This window comes from Triticum aestivum, chromosome 2D (assembly GCF_018294505.1).
Source record: "Triticum aestivum cultivar Chinese Spring chromosome 2D, IWGSC CS RefSeq v2.1, whole genome shotgun sequence".
NCBI lineage: Eukaryota > Viridiplantae > Streptophyta > Magnoliopsida > Poales > Poaceae > Triticum > Triticum aestivum.
This window is the reverse complement of record NC_057799.1, coordinates 51839004-51854966: the sequence shown is the minus strand read 5'-3', so window position 1 is coordinate 51854966 and position 15963 is coordinate 51839004. Positions and strand designations below refer to the sequence as shown.

Genomic DNA, 15963 nt, shown 5'->3' with positions numbered 1-15963 from the left:
GGGCCGAGGCCCAGCGGGGAGGGGGGTTGTTTTTTTGTTTTTCTCTTTTCTTTTTGTAATCTCTTTTTCTTTTTTGTTTGTTTTAGTTTTAGTTCTTTTTCCTTTTCTGTTTTATTTTAGTTACACTTTATTCTTAGTTCAGTAAAATATGACAATAGCTCCAAATTAGTGTTCCAAAACAAACCACTACCCTAAAAGTTTTACCTCAAGATAAAATAGTTTATGATTTATAAAATATCAAAGGCATTTATTTAATAGTTTTACCTACTGTTTTAATCATTTAAGTGCATTTAAACTTTTTATAAAAATGTTGTTTCTTCACCATAACTACCTACGCAATATTTGTCATGATCCGAACATTTTAGTTTTAACATCTGAAAACTTTTGTTGTTTGCTTTTATTTAAATTTTGAATTTGTTTCGTTTCTGAACCATCGAGAGTTTATCAACAGTAACGGGGTGACGTGGAATCGTTAACGAGGGATTACTGTAGCTTAATTATCCGGGCGTCACAGAGATCCCACCAAGTTCCAAACTGGGCCCGTGGGCACATTCGTTTTGATGGTTCAGATAAAATAACTCTCTAAAGAGTAGTATGCTGGGTTCTTCTCCAAGGTACACCTCACAGAATACTTGGAAATTGCAGATGTTTGACACGGAATTGGGTCCGATGTCTTCAGGCCGCAGGTCAAAAAAGTGTAAGACGTCTCTGAAAATTTTTGAGCCAGGTGGAGCAAAGCCCCGGCTCATGTGATCAGTAAAAATGACAACTTCCCCATCCTTGGGTTGAGGTTTTTCTTCTGACGGGTCAGGAGCGCGATAAGACAAGATCTCTTTCTTCGGCAGATGACCACTCTTCACAAAACCGTCTAAGATGCTATCAGTGACGGTGGATTTAACCCAGTTGCATTTGATGGGTGCTTTGGGAGCCTTGGGCGGCATTATGAAGGATGGAAGCCTATGACAAAATAAAAATTTCCGGTTCAAATTTAAGCCGGAGAAAATACTTCAATTCATATTCAAGATGGCGGCTTATGAAGGGGCCTAATGATATATGGCTAATTGTGTCAGATTGTTTAAGCCGCCATGGGAAACAGTAGCAATTAAGTTATTTAAATCCACTATGAGTGATCAGGATCATTCATTGAGCATTGCCTCGTTAAGCCGGCGGTAAGAGCCGTCATGGATAATGGATACATTTTTTTGCCTAAGTATCACACAAACAAGTTTCACGGGTTGCAGTTGCTATTTTGGATCAAACGGTGGTTCAGAAAAGAAAATATTCTAGACCTAAAAACTAGTACAGATGAGTTCGTGAGCTCTAATGAGGTCTTTTTACAAGCAAAAGGGAACTGCTAGTATTGAAAATGGATGCGAAGCAACTACCGCATGAGTTCCATACTACTTTTGGATCAAATAAAGCCGCGGTGGAGGAATTACGAAGAAACTGTGTTGAACCATGAAGAACACGGAAGAACTTGAAAACCCTAAATGCAGATCTGTAGTGCGGGAAGGTGAAGACTTACGGCTGTAGATCTACTGCGGAGGATCGCCGCCGTTCTCTGGTCGATTCAGGTTGATGCAGCGGGCAAGATCGACGAAGATGAGGTGCTCTGCTGCGGCGGCGGCGGCGGAGCTCGAGCAGCAGCGGAGTCGCGAGAGGAAGAAGATGATAGAAAGGGGGAGAATGAAGAAAGACCTAAAGGTCGTGCTTATTTATAAGGAAGGACTGACAGAGAGGGCGCGAGAAACGAGGAGGCCAGACATGGATATCCAGCTACTCCGACGCCTCGATTTTCGGGATGGTCATTAAGATAAAGATCCGTTGAGATATGACAGAATAAAATGAATTTAATGGAAGATGACGTCATGGCGGGTTATCATGAATTCAGAAGATGACGTCATGGCGGGTTATAACTTTGCACAGACAGAAGCCAGAAAGTTTTTCTTAAAGTATTGAAGATTGACATGAACCGGTTCAAATCAATCTGGGGCCTAATGTTGGGGATATAACTACTGGTGTAACCCGCCCAGGAGGGGACGGGTTACGCTATAGCAATTCATTATATGAAGCCCAATATCAAGCTTGAAGATGGCGGTTCAATAAAGGGCCTAAAGCCCGTAGGCGACTTAAGGCCCGTAGTGATAAACCGTCGTAATGGCGTGACTTGTGTTGTAAGGCAAGATTAACTAGTTACCGAGCCAGATACTGTTTATAAGCCGGCCGGGACTCTGTAGGCCGCGGGGCGTCAACCCGTGTATATAAGGGGATGACCCGCCGGCGGCTTAAGGGAGATAACATCAAATCGGTAGCCAGGCATAGCGGATTCGCTCCCTGGTCATCGAAACCCTAGTAATTCCACCTCAACTGGAGTAGGCTTTTACCTTCACCGTAAGGGGCCGAACTAGTATAACCCTCGTGTCCTTTGTCCCGCTTTAACCCCTTTAAGCTTCCTAGTTGCAATGGCTCCACGACTAAGTCCTTTCACAAGGGCATCTGTCGTGACTATTCCACGACATTTCCCCCCTTCACTGGTATCACCTCATACTGCGTTAGGGCACACTTAGCACCGCTACTTGTCTTGCCATGCATCGTTATGCATCTGTTTGCATTGTATTCATTGTTTCCTCCCCCTCTTCTCTCCGGTAGACTACGAGACTGGCGTCGCTGCTGGTGCCCCGATCGACTACGCTGTTGACGACCCCTCTTTCTTGCCATAGCAACCAGGCAAGCCCCCCCCTTGATCACCAGATATCGCCTATTCCTTCTCTCTACTTCTTGCATTAGAGTAGTGTAGCATGTTACTGCTTTCGGTTAATCCTATTCTGCTGCATAGCCTGTCATTGTTGCTACAATTGTTGATACCTTTACCTGTTATCCTAATGCTTAGTATAGGATGCTAGTGTTCCATCAGTGGCCCTACACTCTTGTCCGTCTGCCATGCTATACTACTGGGCCGTGATCACTTCGGGAGGTGATCACGGGCATATGATATATACTTTATACTGTTACATTACTTATGATATTTTTCAGAGATGGGGGCTGAAGGGGCAGGTGGCTCCATCCCGGTAGAGGTGGGCCTGGGTTCCCGACGGCCCCCGACTGTTACTTTGTGGCGGAGCGACAGGGCAGGTTGAGACCACCTAGGAGAGAGGTGGGCCTGGCCCTGGTCGGCATTCGCGGATACTTAACACGCTTAACGAGATCTTGGTATTTGATCTGAGTCTGGCCACTGGCCTATACGCACTAACCAACTACGCGGGAACAGTTATGGGCACTCGACGTCGTGGTATCAGCCGAAGCCTTCATGACGTCAGCGACTGAGCGGCGCGCGCCGGATTGGACTGGAATGCCTGCTAGGCTAGGTCTACTTCCGGCCGCCCTCGCAACGTGCAGGTGTGCAATGGGCGATGGGCCCAGACCCCTGCGCCATAGGATTTAGACCGGCATGCTGACCTCTCTGTTGTGCCTAGGTAGGGCTGCGACGTGTTGATCCTTCGCGGCCGGGCATGACCCAGAAAAGTGTGTCCGGCCAAATGGGATCGAGCGTGTTGGGTTATGTGGTGCACCCCTGCAGGGAAGTTTATCTATTCGAATAGCCGTGTCCCTCGGTAAAAGGACGACCCGGAGTTGTACCTTGACCTTATGACAACTAGAACCGGATACTCAATAAAACACACCCTTCCAAGTGCCAGATATAACCCGGTGATCGCTCTCTAACAGGGCGACGAGGAGGGGGATCGCCGGGTAGGTTTATGCTATGCGATGCTACTTGGTGAACTTACCATCTACTCTCTTCTACATGCTGCAAGATGGAGGTGGCCTGAAGCGTAGTCTTCGACAGGATTAGCTATCCCCCTCTTATTCTGGCATTCTGTAGTTCAGTCGACCGATATGGCCCTTTACACATATACCCATGCATATGTAGTGTAGCTCCTTGCTTGCGAGTACTTTGGATGAGTACTCACGGTTGCTTTTCTCCCTCTTTTCCCCCTTCCCTTCTACCTGGTTGTCGCAACCAGATGCCGGAGCCCAGGAGCCAGACGCCACCGTCGATGACGACTCCTACTACACCGAAGGTGCCTACTACTACGTGCAGGCCGCCGCCGACGACCAGGAGTAGTTTAGGAGGATCCCAGGTAGGAGGCCTGCGCCTCTTTCGATCTGTATCCCAGTTTGTGCTAGCCATCTTATGGCAACTTGTTTAACTTATGTCTGTACTCAGATATTGTTGCTTCCGCTGACTCGTCTATGATCGAGCACTTGTATTCGAGCCCTCGAGGCCCCTGGCTTGTATTATGATGCTTGTATGACTTATTTATGTTTTAGAGTTGTGTTGTGGTATCTTCCCGTGAGTCCCTAATCTTGATCGTACACGTTTGCGTGCATGATTAGTGTGCGATTGAATCGGGGTGTCACACGTTCTACGGCGGCGGCTTGGGATCCTCAATTGCCAAGTCAGATCTCATCGACCACGACCATGAGGAGGGCACCCACAAAGGTTCTTCCAAGGTGAAACAGCCCATCTGTGACATCACAGAGCGCACCATGGGTCTGTGCTCTTCCAACTGGAAGGATCCCATCCATGAAATATGAGGCAACATTCTATCAACAAATATCACCTTTTCTAGCTTGCCAACCCGTACCCTTTGTTGTAGTAGCATTTGTCGTGCGGTGCTTTAACTGTGCCGTGTTTAATTATTTCAGTTATGCAAAAATGTATTGTTCAATAGGTCTATGTGATGTTTAAGTATGAATTGTCCACTTCAGTTTCACGTGGCTATATTTGGTTGTTTATAGTGAGTAGATGCCTTGTTTATCTGTATTTGGTTGTTAGGTTTGTTGGAGTGAGCATTTTTTCAGTTATCGAGCAGATGCCTTGTTTATCTGTATTTGGTTCTTAGTTTGGTTGCAGTGAGTATTTGTCCAGTTATCAAGCAGATGCCTTGTTTATCTGTATTTGGTTGTTAGGTTGCTTTTTTTAGCATTTGTCCAGTTATCAAGCAGATGCCTTGTTTATCTGTATTTGGTTGTTAGGTTGCTTTTTTTAGCATTTGTCCAGTTATCAAGCAGATGCCTTGTTTATCTGTATTTGGTTGTTAGGTTGCTTTTTTAGCATTTCTCCAGTTATCAAGCAGATGCCTTGTTTATCTTTATCTGCTAGTTAGGTTGGTTGGAGTGAGAATTTTTCCAGTTTTCAAGCATATGCCCTGTTTATCTGTATTTGCTTGTTAGGTTGGTTGCAGTTAGAATTTGTCCAGTTTTCAAGCATATGCCCTGTTTATCTGTATTTGCTTGTTAGGTTGGTTGCAGTGAGACTCTATCCAGTTTTCAATGGCTATATTTGGTTGTTATACAGGTCATTTATGCCTTGTTTATTTCAGTCATTCATAATGTGTGGTTCATTATGTGCAAGTCGGAAATGTGCCGCTCGACTACATCAATACCAGTTTGAACGGCTATATTTGGTTCCAGTTATTCCTGGTGTAGTTAACACATGCCCTTTATTTCAGTTTTACACATTTATCCAGTGTGATGTTTAAGCATTACCTACGTTCTATTCATTTTCAACAATACCAGTTTGAATTGCAATATTTGATGGCTGTTAAGCCTTCTGTCGGTAACATTGCCTTCCATTTTATATCTGCTTTAACAGCATGCTGAAACCAACACATTCAAGCTATCATTTGAAGATGATGTTGTTTACCTTTGCTATATTTGTTTGATGTTAATATTGTTGTACTTATCATGCCTTTCCACTACTTATGCAGGACAACAACGGGAGTGGCCACCATTTTCCGTCGGGGTTAGCTTCATCCCTCGGCTTGTACTCCCCCCGTCGTTCCATAATGTAGTGCATATAGATCCAGGCCTGGACACTAGTTAACTTCTACTACCTCCGTCCGGGTTTATTAGGCCCCCGACCAAATCACAGGTACCAAGGCAAGATGATTAATTCTCTGGAAATGCAGCCGTTTTATTTCTTGATGCTTCGGAAGCCGGCACCAGCTCACGCGCACAGCGCCGCTGCTACTTTATCCCGGCCTCGGATGCCGTATGGTCCATGCATGCGCCAATAGAAGGAGGACTAGAAGTGCATGCATTGGCTGGCTAGCCATGGCGTTGTTCCAGGAGGAGTACTAGTCGCTCAATGTATAGGAGCTTGTGCATGAAAGCGGCTAGAAATTTACTACGCTTCAGAAGACGAACCATATATCGATGAAGGGGCCTAAGAAGAGGGGACACGCTCCCTCCGCCCAGGGGCCCAATAAACCCGGACGGAGGGAGTAATATTGACTTGTTGCTTGTAGGTACATATGCACTTGGCAAGGATCCACGCATCGACCCTTTTTGCGTATGGGGCAATGAGATATTGATGAACAAGCATCAAGTGAGGAAACTGATAAGGATTATTAGCAAAAACATACGAATGGTGGCAGGAAAATTATTTGTTTATGCTCTATCCAACACAACAATGAGCTGTAGGATGGTAACTACAAACTCTGCAGCCTTCTCTTTTTACTGCCCATAATGAGTTGTTAGACAACAATGTCTGAATCTTTTTCGTTCCCAATGGTTCCCGAAGCAGTTCACTCAAGATTACCTTGCAAAGTACATGATTGGTGGACACGCAATGAAGGTTAAAGTATTTCATCCAGACTACAATGAGCATCGAGAAGTCCTAATGAAGACAGTGAAGGATGGACGGGCAGGCATCACAAGGGGTTTGCCTAGAGTCGTGCGCGCCTTACGCATGGAGGAGGGCACAATATGGGCATTCCGCTTCACCTTCTCCAGCAACCAGAATGTCTTTCGCCTCTCTCTTTATAGTCTTTAGTACAACTGTGGTTCATCATTCTTTACTTGGTGCTCTAGTTCTTCAGTATATGTACCTGTGCATTGAATTATGGATTCGTGGTTGAACCTATATTTGTAATAAACATGGTTGGATATGAAATAAGTGATTGCCTACTTTCAAATTCATAACATGTGATTTTTAAATTAGGGATTAATTGGATTAATTATGGATTAGGGATTACACTGCACACGGTTTGCGAAAGCGAAACGTCTGCGATATACGTGGAGATCAGAAATGTTTCTAGGATCCACTACGTGTGCGATCAATCTCCACTGCACACACGACTTTCTCTTGAAAACCGTTTGCGTTAGGCCACCTTGCGCAAACGTTTATCACATAAAAAGTGTGTGTGATGGACAGCCTTTGCCACACAGTTTTTTTCTACGCACCGTGTGTGATGCATTCAATAACGCAAACGATAAAATTATTAATATCGTGTGCAATGGCAACGCTATCACAAACGATTTAACGGGAAAAATTGTGTGTGATGTACCTGTGAACGGAAACGTTTTCCTTGGAGCGACTGTGTGGGATGTACATACGAACGGAAACGTTTAGCGGGGACTGACTGTGTGGGATGTACTTGCGACCCGAAACAATTTCGTCGTACAATTGTATTTTTTGGCGGTACTGTACGTATTTCCGTATTTGATCGCTCGCCGGTCGCACACGACCTCATTTTGCCGAACGTGTGTGCCAGGAGGGCATATCCCCGACAGTTTCTGGGTCGTGTGGGAAGGACCCCCCTATCGCCCACACTCACTTGGCGACGGTTCCAGATGCCGTCGCGGAAAGGGGTTAAAAATCGTTTGTTTAGGACCGATGCGCACCAGTGTATACCAAGCATCTTTTAAGTTTTCTCTTTGTCTTTGTTTGAAGTGAAGAACTTCAAAATCGGGAGACAAAGGAAGGGAGAAAGGGCTAGCCATGACGGCGAAAACAAACGATCTAACACACGGACACACAAGTGGCAAGCGAAAATACGAACGGAAGAGAGACGAAGAAAAGGCAAAGGTTTTCGAAAATCGTTTTAGAAGTGGGGGAGAGGAAAACGAGAGGCGAATGGCAAATAATGTAATGCGAGGGAGAAGAGTTTGTGATGGCTACTTGGTATGTCTTGACTTGAGCATAGATCTCCCCGGCAACGGCGCCAGAAATCCTTCTTGCTACCTCTTGAGCATGCGTTGGTTTTCCCTTGAAGAGGAAAGGGTGATGTAGCAAAGTAGCGTAAGTATTTCCCTCGGTGTTTGAGAACCAATGTATCAATCCAGTAGGAGATAACACACAAGTCAGCTAGTACCTGCACAAACAATCAAGAACCTTGCAACCAACGCGATAAAGGGGTTGTCAATCCCTTCACGGTCACTCGCAAAAGTGAGATCTGATAAAGATAATAAGATAAATATTTTTGGTATTTTTGTTGTATAGATTGGAAAGTAAAGATTGCAAAATAAATTAAATAGGAAACTAGGCTTGTAGATCGGAAACTTATATGATGGAAAATAGACCCGGGGGCCATAGGTTTCACTAGTGGCTTCTCTCAAGATAGCATATATTACGGTGGGTGAACAAATTACTGCCGAGCAATTGATAGAAAAGCGCATAGTTATGAGAATATCTAGGCAATGATCATGAATATAGGCATCACGTCCGTGTCAAGTAGACCGAAACAATTCTGCATCTGCTACTATTACTCCACACATCGACCGCTATCCAGCATGCATCTAGAGTATTAAGTTCATAAGAACAGAGTAACACATTAAGCAAGATGACATGATGTACATGGATAAACTCAAGCAATATGATATAAACCCCATCCTTTTATCCTCGATGGCAACAATACAATACATGCCTTGCTGTCCCTATTGTCACTGGGAAAGGACACCGCAAGATTGAACCCAAAGCTAAGCACTTCTCCCACTACAAGAAAGATCAATCTAGTAGGCCAAACTAAACCGATAATTCGAAGAGACTTGCAAAGATATCAAATCATGCATATAAGAATTCAGAGAAGAACCAAATATTATTCATAGATAAACTTGATCATAAATCCACAATTCATCGGATCTCGGCAAACACACCGCAAAAGAATATTACATCGAATAGATCTCCAAGAACATCGAGGAGAACTTTGTATTGAGAATCAAAGAGAGAGAAGAAGCCATCTAGCTAATAACTATGGACCCGAAGGTCTGTGGTAAACTACTCACACATCATCAGAGAGGCTATGGTGTTGATGTAGAAGCCCTCCGTGATCGATTCCCCCTCCGACAGAGCGCTGGAAAAGGCCCCAAGATGGGATCTCACGGGTACAGAAGGTTGCGGCGGTGGAAAAATGGTTTCGTGGCTCCCCTGATGTTTTTAGGGTATAAGAGTATATATAGGCGAAAGAAGTACGTCGGTGGAGCTCCGTGGGGCCCACGAGGGTGGGGGGCGCGCCCTCCTGCCTCGTGGCCGCCTCGCGGAGTTCGAGACTTCAACTCCAAGTCTTCTGGATTGCGTTTGTTCCAAGAAAGATCATCGCGAAGGTTTCATTCTGTTTGGATTCCGTTTGGTATTCCTTTTCTGCAAAACACTGAAATAGGCAAAAAAACAGAAACTCGCACTGGGCCTTTGGTTAGTCCCAAAAATTATATAAAAGAGCGTATTAAAGCCCATTAAACATCCAAAACAGATAATATAATAGCATGTAACAATCAAAAATTATAGATACGTTGGAGATGTATCAGGGATGGAGAGAGAGAAATAAAAAAAGAATAACTAAAGGGAAAAGGTGGTCCACGGTGGGTCAAACCCTATCTGGCACACTGACCTAACGTGCCCGGGCATCCTCATATCCTACCCATATATGGGTTGGGTGAGGGTTTGCGGACTGTCCAGACATATGAGGACGAAATGAGGGGTCCGGTTGGATGATTTTTTCCCTTCTCTCTCCTAACCGGCAGTGACTGGGTTGTCCGCCTGGACGTTTGGGGAGAATTTGAGGGGACGAATTACTTTGCCCTCCCTAGATCATAGAAGGATGAAATGCACAGGGATAAGCTTGAAAGAGATGAGTTAATTGATGAATATGTTTAGGGCACATCTATATGTGCTTTAAAAAACCCGTTAATCCTATATACAGAAGAGAGTGATCTCATTAACTTATTTATCTTAACATGCAAGCATGCCACCTCATCATATAATTATGAATGAAATAAGGCTGACCCGAACATGCAACCATGCATGAAGAAAGGCCCACCACAACATTCAACCATGCAATACAAATGTTTTACATTCAGTTATTCTACTTATGTTCAATATATATTTTGCAACTCCACATAAATCAAATATAACAAGTCATATGATAATGTTATCAGCCCAAATTTTCATCAGTCTATTCGCGCAACAACACGCAGGGTATCTTCTAGTTAACATAGTTCTACCTCCCATATTCACAGTTTATATCAATTTTCTAGCGGAGCATCCTATCAGTATTCTTCAATCTCTTTTCATCTACTGGGATCTCAAACTATTCCATGGGCAAAACCCCCACTACACGCCACTACACCAGGTGAAGATTTCCTCAAATATGCTAAACCTTTCCTTTGGCTTGTCCTATGCAGAAAATCTCACTCATGTGATATTTATTTCCAATCCTAGAAATTTGCAATTTTCTTTGAGGGAATAGAAATTTACATTTCTACTATGTGGTAGTTTTAAATACAGTAAAACTTGAAATATTAGGGGGTGTTTGGTTCAGAAGTCCTAGGACTTTTTCTAGTCCCAGGGACTAATCAAAAAAGACTCTCTAGTAGAGTTTTTTTCTAGTCCCTGTAGAAAAAGTCCCTCCCATTTGGTTCCTAGGGACTTTTTAGGGACTTTTTCTAGTCTCTGGGACTAAAAAGTCCCTGGGACTTTTTAGGGACTTTTTTAGTCTCTGAGACTAAAAAGTCCCTGAACCAAACACCCCTAAGGGACTTTTTAGGGACTTTTTCTAGTATCAGTGAAAGAAGTTGCACACTCCTCAAGAACCTAGAATCCCAGTCTCATAAATTCCACCAACCAAATATAGCTCACACAGTGAAAGTAAAATCAATACGACCTCCTCTCCTCAACTGCCCCCAAACCAAGCAGTAAAAGACAAGCCAGGGACTGGCAGGAGGGCCCCGCGATGGAACTGAACAGGGGGCGAAGAATGCCTGACTGACACGCACCCACCATCCCTCTAAACCCCAACCAACCAACCACCGCGCTCCGGCAAGAAAACCCCAGCCCCTTCCCGGAATCCCCATTCCGGCGAGCCCGACCGACCGGCCTCCGATGGCGTCGTCGACGCTGGAGCTGGAGGCCGCCATCGCCGCCCTCCCCGCCAAGAAGCAGCGCCTCCGGGAGTCCTTCGACCGCCTCCTCGCCGCCTCCCCCATCCCCATCCCCTTCACCTGGGCCGACGTCGACGCCCACATCTCCTCCCTCCAGTCCTCCATCGCCCGACGCTTCCGCCTGCTCCAGGCGCACCAGGCCGCCGCGCTCCGGACCACCGCCGAGCACCAGCGCCAGCACCACGTCAGGGGCAAGGGCCAAGACAGCAGCGAGGAGGAGGAGGAAGATGGGGGGCGGCCCAATCGCGCGCCTTTGGACCTCAATGCCGGGGAGGAGGGGGAGCAGGGGGGTGCGGAGATGGCAATCGAGGCGTCTCCCGACCAGTACGACGCCGTCGAGGAGGGCGAGGCGTCTCCTGGCCTTGAACCAGAGGAGGTGGAGGCGTTTCTTGGCCTTGAACCAGAGGAGGAGGAGGAGGAGGAGAAAGATGGGGAGCGGGCCAAGCGGGCGCCTTCGGACCTCAATGCCGGAGAGGAGGGGGAGCAGGGGAGGGTGGAGCTGGCAATCGAGGGGTCTGCCGACCAGTACGACGCCATTGAGGAGGGGGAGGCATCTCCGGGCCTTGAACCAGAGGAGGAGGAAGATGGGGGGCGGGCCAAGCGGGCACCTTCGGACCTCACTGACGAGGAGGAGGGGGAGCAGGGGAGGGTGGAGGTGGCAATCGAGGCGTCTCCCGACCAAGACGACGCCGTTGCCGAGGGGGAGGCGTCTCCCGACCAAGACGACGCCGTTGAGGACTGGGAGGCGTCTCCTGGCCTTGAACCAGAGGAGGAGGAGGAAGAGGAAGAGGAGGAGGAGACCATCCTAGGGGCGTACCCAAGCCATCGCCACGGGGAGACGAAGGAGAAGGCGCCGAGCAGCAGCCCGACGCCGGACCCCGCCGGCGGCGCGGGGGAGGCGGTGAGGTGGAACCTCGCGGCGGCGCGCGCGGACAGGGACGCCTCGCTGCTGGCGGACATGCTGTACTGGGGCAACAAGAGGAGCCTGCGCGCCCGGCGGCAGTTCCTCCCGGCGCTGCTGTGCGCCGCGGAGCCCCACGCGCTGGTCGTCGGCGCCGTCAGGGACTTCCTGGCCAGGACCGAGCCCAAGAGCGACAAGAACTGGGAGAACTGCGCCTCGCTCCTCTGCTGCGTCCCCAGCCTCAGGGCCGAGCCGTCGGCGGCCACGCTGGAGCGGGCCAGACGGCTGGCGGAGGACTGGAGGGAGATGATCGTCGGCGAGCCTGAAAGCCGCAGGGACCTCGGCCGGCTCGCCGTATGGGGCCTTCTGCAGTTTCTTGCCTCGTACAAAATTGCCTTGGAGCTGGACGCTGATGGGATCAACCATCTCCTCGCCGACGTCCCGCGCAACAAGAAGCAGAGCTGCATCGAGCTCCGCAATGGCCTTGGGCTGATCCCCACCATGGCTGGTATGGACCTAGGGTGCCTCTTAGCATATACAGTACTTTTCGTTCTCGCTTACATGGATGGTTATTCATTAACCGGTGTCGTCGGTCATCACTTCACATTGTCGATGTTTAGCTTGTTTTGCAAACCCCTCTGGAAGTTGCCTCATGAGTCATGACACATTTAGCTAAGAATTTCAGTTCTGTGAAGCAGATGAACTTTGTTGTGGACTTCAGTTTGATGACGATCCTCTCCGTGTAGAACTTGTGTTTTTTTTTTTTTTTTGCAGTGACACAGTCTCCAAAATAACTTGATAGTCATTATAGTCATCGGCATAAAACTATAACAGTGGCAAACCTATTCGTGTCATTTTAATGTGGCCTATTGAGATACAGTGGTATACCCCTGAAGTGGTGCTGGATGTTGCTTGTTCTTCGGATATGAATAGAGTCAACAGCTAAACATGCCTGCACAGGGGTTGCCACGGATGATATTGTTTGCTCTTCTCATTTAGCTCAACATTTAAGTGCTAATTCATGGTCATATAATGTTGCACTTTAGGACCAAATTATATTGTTAGATGTTGCCAACCTATAGCTGTACATGTTAAAATCTTACGGCAGGCATGTTTGGACCTTACAAACCCTGCAAGAATTGGGAAACAAAATTGCATTCCAAACAAAATTCATTACAGATTATCATTGCCTTTGTTCACTTTCTTTTTGTTTCCTATCCGCCTTGGCATAGCTTCGGTCGTATGACTTTGCTAGTTGTCGGTGTGATTTTTGTGTGTGTGCGTTTGTGTTGGCTGTGTGCATCTTAGCTATGCAGAGGCCGGGTGTGCTCTTTGTGTTTGTATCCCCTTGATGCTCCATATTGAGCTAATAAAATCCACCCTTTGTCGAAAAAAAAACAAAATTCATTACAGATTTTCCAACCATTCTCTTGTATAATAATGTTTTTTGTTTGGTGAGGAATATACATATTTCTCCATGCTATTTTGTCGATGCAGTGGCGAAACTGACAGCCATTCATGCACATACATTTGTTTGGTATTAGTTCCAACTTCCAAGTCATATTATTCAATACCACCAGCCGGCGTTGCATAATTTATATCAAGTGGATAAGCTGCTACTTTGCAAATTTCAAGCTGAAACATATATTGTGTTGTCATCATGCATTCATGCAACATTTAACAGTGGGCAATGATACGGTCTTTTACTGGTTGACATTCTCCCAATGTCTCATTTCAGTAAAAACCTGTATCTAGTAGACGGCATTGCTTGTAGCAGAGCATCTTTTGAACTCTTGATACTCCTAAACTGCTGATTTGAATGCTAGCTTTGCGCCTTTGCCTGTTGCACGTGCTATGTTGAGTTGCTGACTTGTTTTTCCGCAGACCCGGTTGACCATCTGACTGAGAATGGGCAGCCAGTTGATGCTATCAACCAACTGATTGAGAATGGGAAGCTACTTGATGCTATCAAACTGGCGCATGATTTGAATCTGACCGACAAATATCCTCCACTTTCCCTCATGAATGATTATGTTGAGAAGGCTAAGAAGACTGCTCAGGAGATATTGAGCAGGGAAGGTTCACCGGACTCTCTGGTTTGTCCTTCATACATCTTCGATAAGAATATCTTGTGTTGCATGAGAGTGATTTTTCAAAATTGAACATCTTTATACTAGTCAAGCTCATATGAATGTGAGTAGAGTTAGACCGTGAATTTTGAATCAAAATCTGGATATATATACTTTCACAGGATTAGAAAAACAATTTCACACCTTTTTTTTTGCTTTCCATATATGCTGTAAATACTACTGTACATCATATCATTTCGCTATAAGCAAGCTTTCAACTGATTTGGCTCCTTGGGGTTCTGCCTTGGATGGACAGAACCAGGCCATGGCGAAGCAGGTGAACGCCCTGATAATGTCGTGGAGGGCGGTGGACGAGCACGTCGACGTCGCGCACCGCACCGGCATCAAGGCAGAGATCACCCAGCTGCTGCACGGGTACGCGCGCAAGCGGCAGAGCCTGTCGGCCGCCGGTTCTTCTTCCTCCTCCCCGCCTGCCTGGAGCCCGCAGCAGCGGCAGCAGGAGCTGCCGCCGGAAGAGGAGGGGGCCGGGCAGAAGCAGCACAAGAAGCGGAAGCGGAAGCCGCACTGGCTGCAGCGGGAGGCGAGGCAGCACCGGTTCCACGAGCAGCCCAGGTTCTTGCCCCGGTGCGTCGGAGGTGCCCGGCCGGGGTACGACGCCGGCGGGGGCCGTGATCGTCGCGGCGAGGTGCTCCCGGGGGTCCGTGGAGGGCCTCCTCGATGCACCGGTAGTCCGTATTACTCTAGCTAGTAGCGTCGCTCGCTCTTGGCCACGTCCTGCTGCCTTGCCTCCAGACCAGACAAGTGTATGTATGTATGTGTATGTATGTATGGTGCGACTGATCATTGAGGCTGATGGATCGGACCGAGGAGTAGACCTGCAACTCCTGAGTCGTGTGGCTTGGCGTTGTTACTGGACGTACGTGTTAGCACATATCTATAGGATCAACGAAAACTTTGTTCTTATCCTTGTGATCAATAGGGATGCAAATTTGTGATCCTCGGGGTACCCTCTGTCCTCTGACCGTCCATAATTCAACCAAATGAAGTAAATTTTCGGAAGTTGTTTGACTTTCGAGTATTTAGTTCCTTTAGTTGAACTAAAGGGGGCAGAGAATACCTAAAGGGCACCCATTTGACGTCTAGTGATTAGAATACCCCATTGCTCCCTCTGTTCGTAAATATATGACGTTTTGAACTACCAAAACGTCATATATTTAGGACGCTTCTGCTTCGGTAGACCCCCCTTAAACACATCGATGGTAGACCCTCCTTAAACACATCGATGGCTCAGATTATCCCATACCCCTTCATAGTTAAGGGTAAGATGGTCCTTTTTAAAAGTACGTCGTGAGACCTTGTATACAAAATGCACGGGCCGGCCCATTTAGAGCCGTATGCTGCTAGCCAGTTCACCCCACAGCCGCTTGTATCATTTTGTAGTGCGAAATATATAAGAAGACACAACAGTATGCTGCTAGCCAGTTCACCCCACAGCCGCTTGTATCATTTTGTAGTGCAAAATATATAAGAAGACACAACAGTGTTCACATATAAGAAATATTTTCTGAAAAAAAAAGTTCGAAAGTCTAATTGAACAATTTTGAAATGTAGAATATTTATTGAATTTATGAACGGAATTTGACCTGGCATTTTTTGAAATTTGAACAAATTTTCAAAACATGAGCAATTTCCAAACATCTTTCAAAACATGAACAATTTTTAAAATTTGTTGCTTTATTTTTTCGGTTATTG

At 46.6% G+C, this 15963-nt stretch overlaps 1 protein-coding gene across 1 annotated transcript; it reads left to right on the top strand.

Moving 5' to 3' along the window:
- Positions 1-10958: 10958 nt before the first annotated feature.
- Positions 10959-15288, top strand: LOC123051497 (uncharacterized). The gene is made up of 3 exons (XM_044474381.1): positions 10959-12629; positions 14006-14217; positions 14507-15288. The coding sequence occupies exons 1-3, from the start codon at positions 11162-11164 to the stop codon at positions 14957-14959; spliced, it is 2133 nt and encodes a 710-aa protein (XP_044330316.1). The 5' UTR covers positions 10959-11161; the 3' UTR covers positions 14960-15288.
- Positions 15289-15963: the final 675 nt, after the last annotated feature.

Excerpts from the sequence above, each read along its gene's own strand:
- LOC123051497 (XM_044474381.1), top strand. The coding sequence starts at position 11,162 with ATGGCGTCGTCGACGCTGGAGCTGGAGGCCGCCATCGCCGCCCTCCCC. Across the intron at positions 12,630-14,005 it reads GCTGATCCCCACCATGGCTG|ACCCGGTTGACCATCTGACT; the intron begins GTATGGACCTAG and ends GTTTTTCCGCAG. Across the intron at positions 14,218-14,506 it reads AAGGTTCACCGGACTCTCTG|AACCAGGCCATGGCGAAGCA; the intron begins GTTTGTCCTTCA and ends TTGGATGGACAG.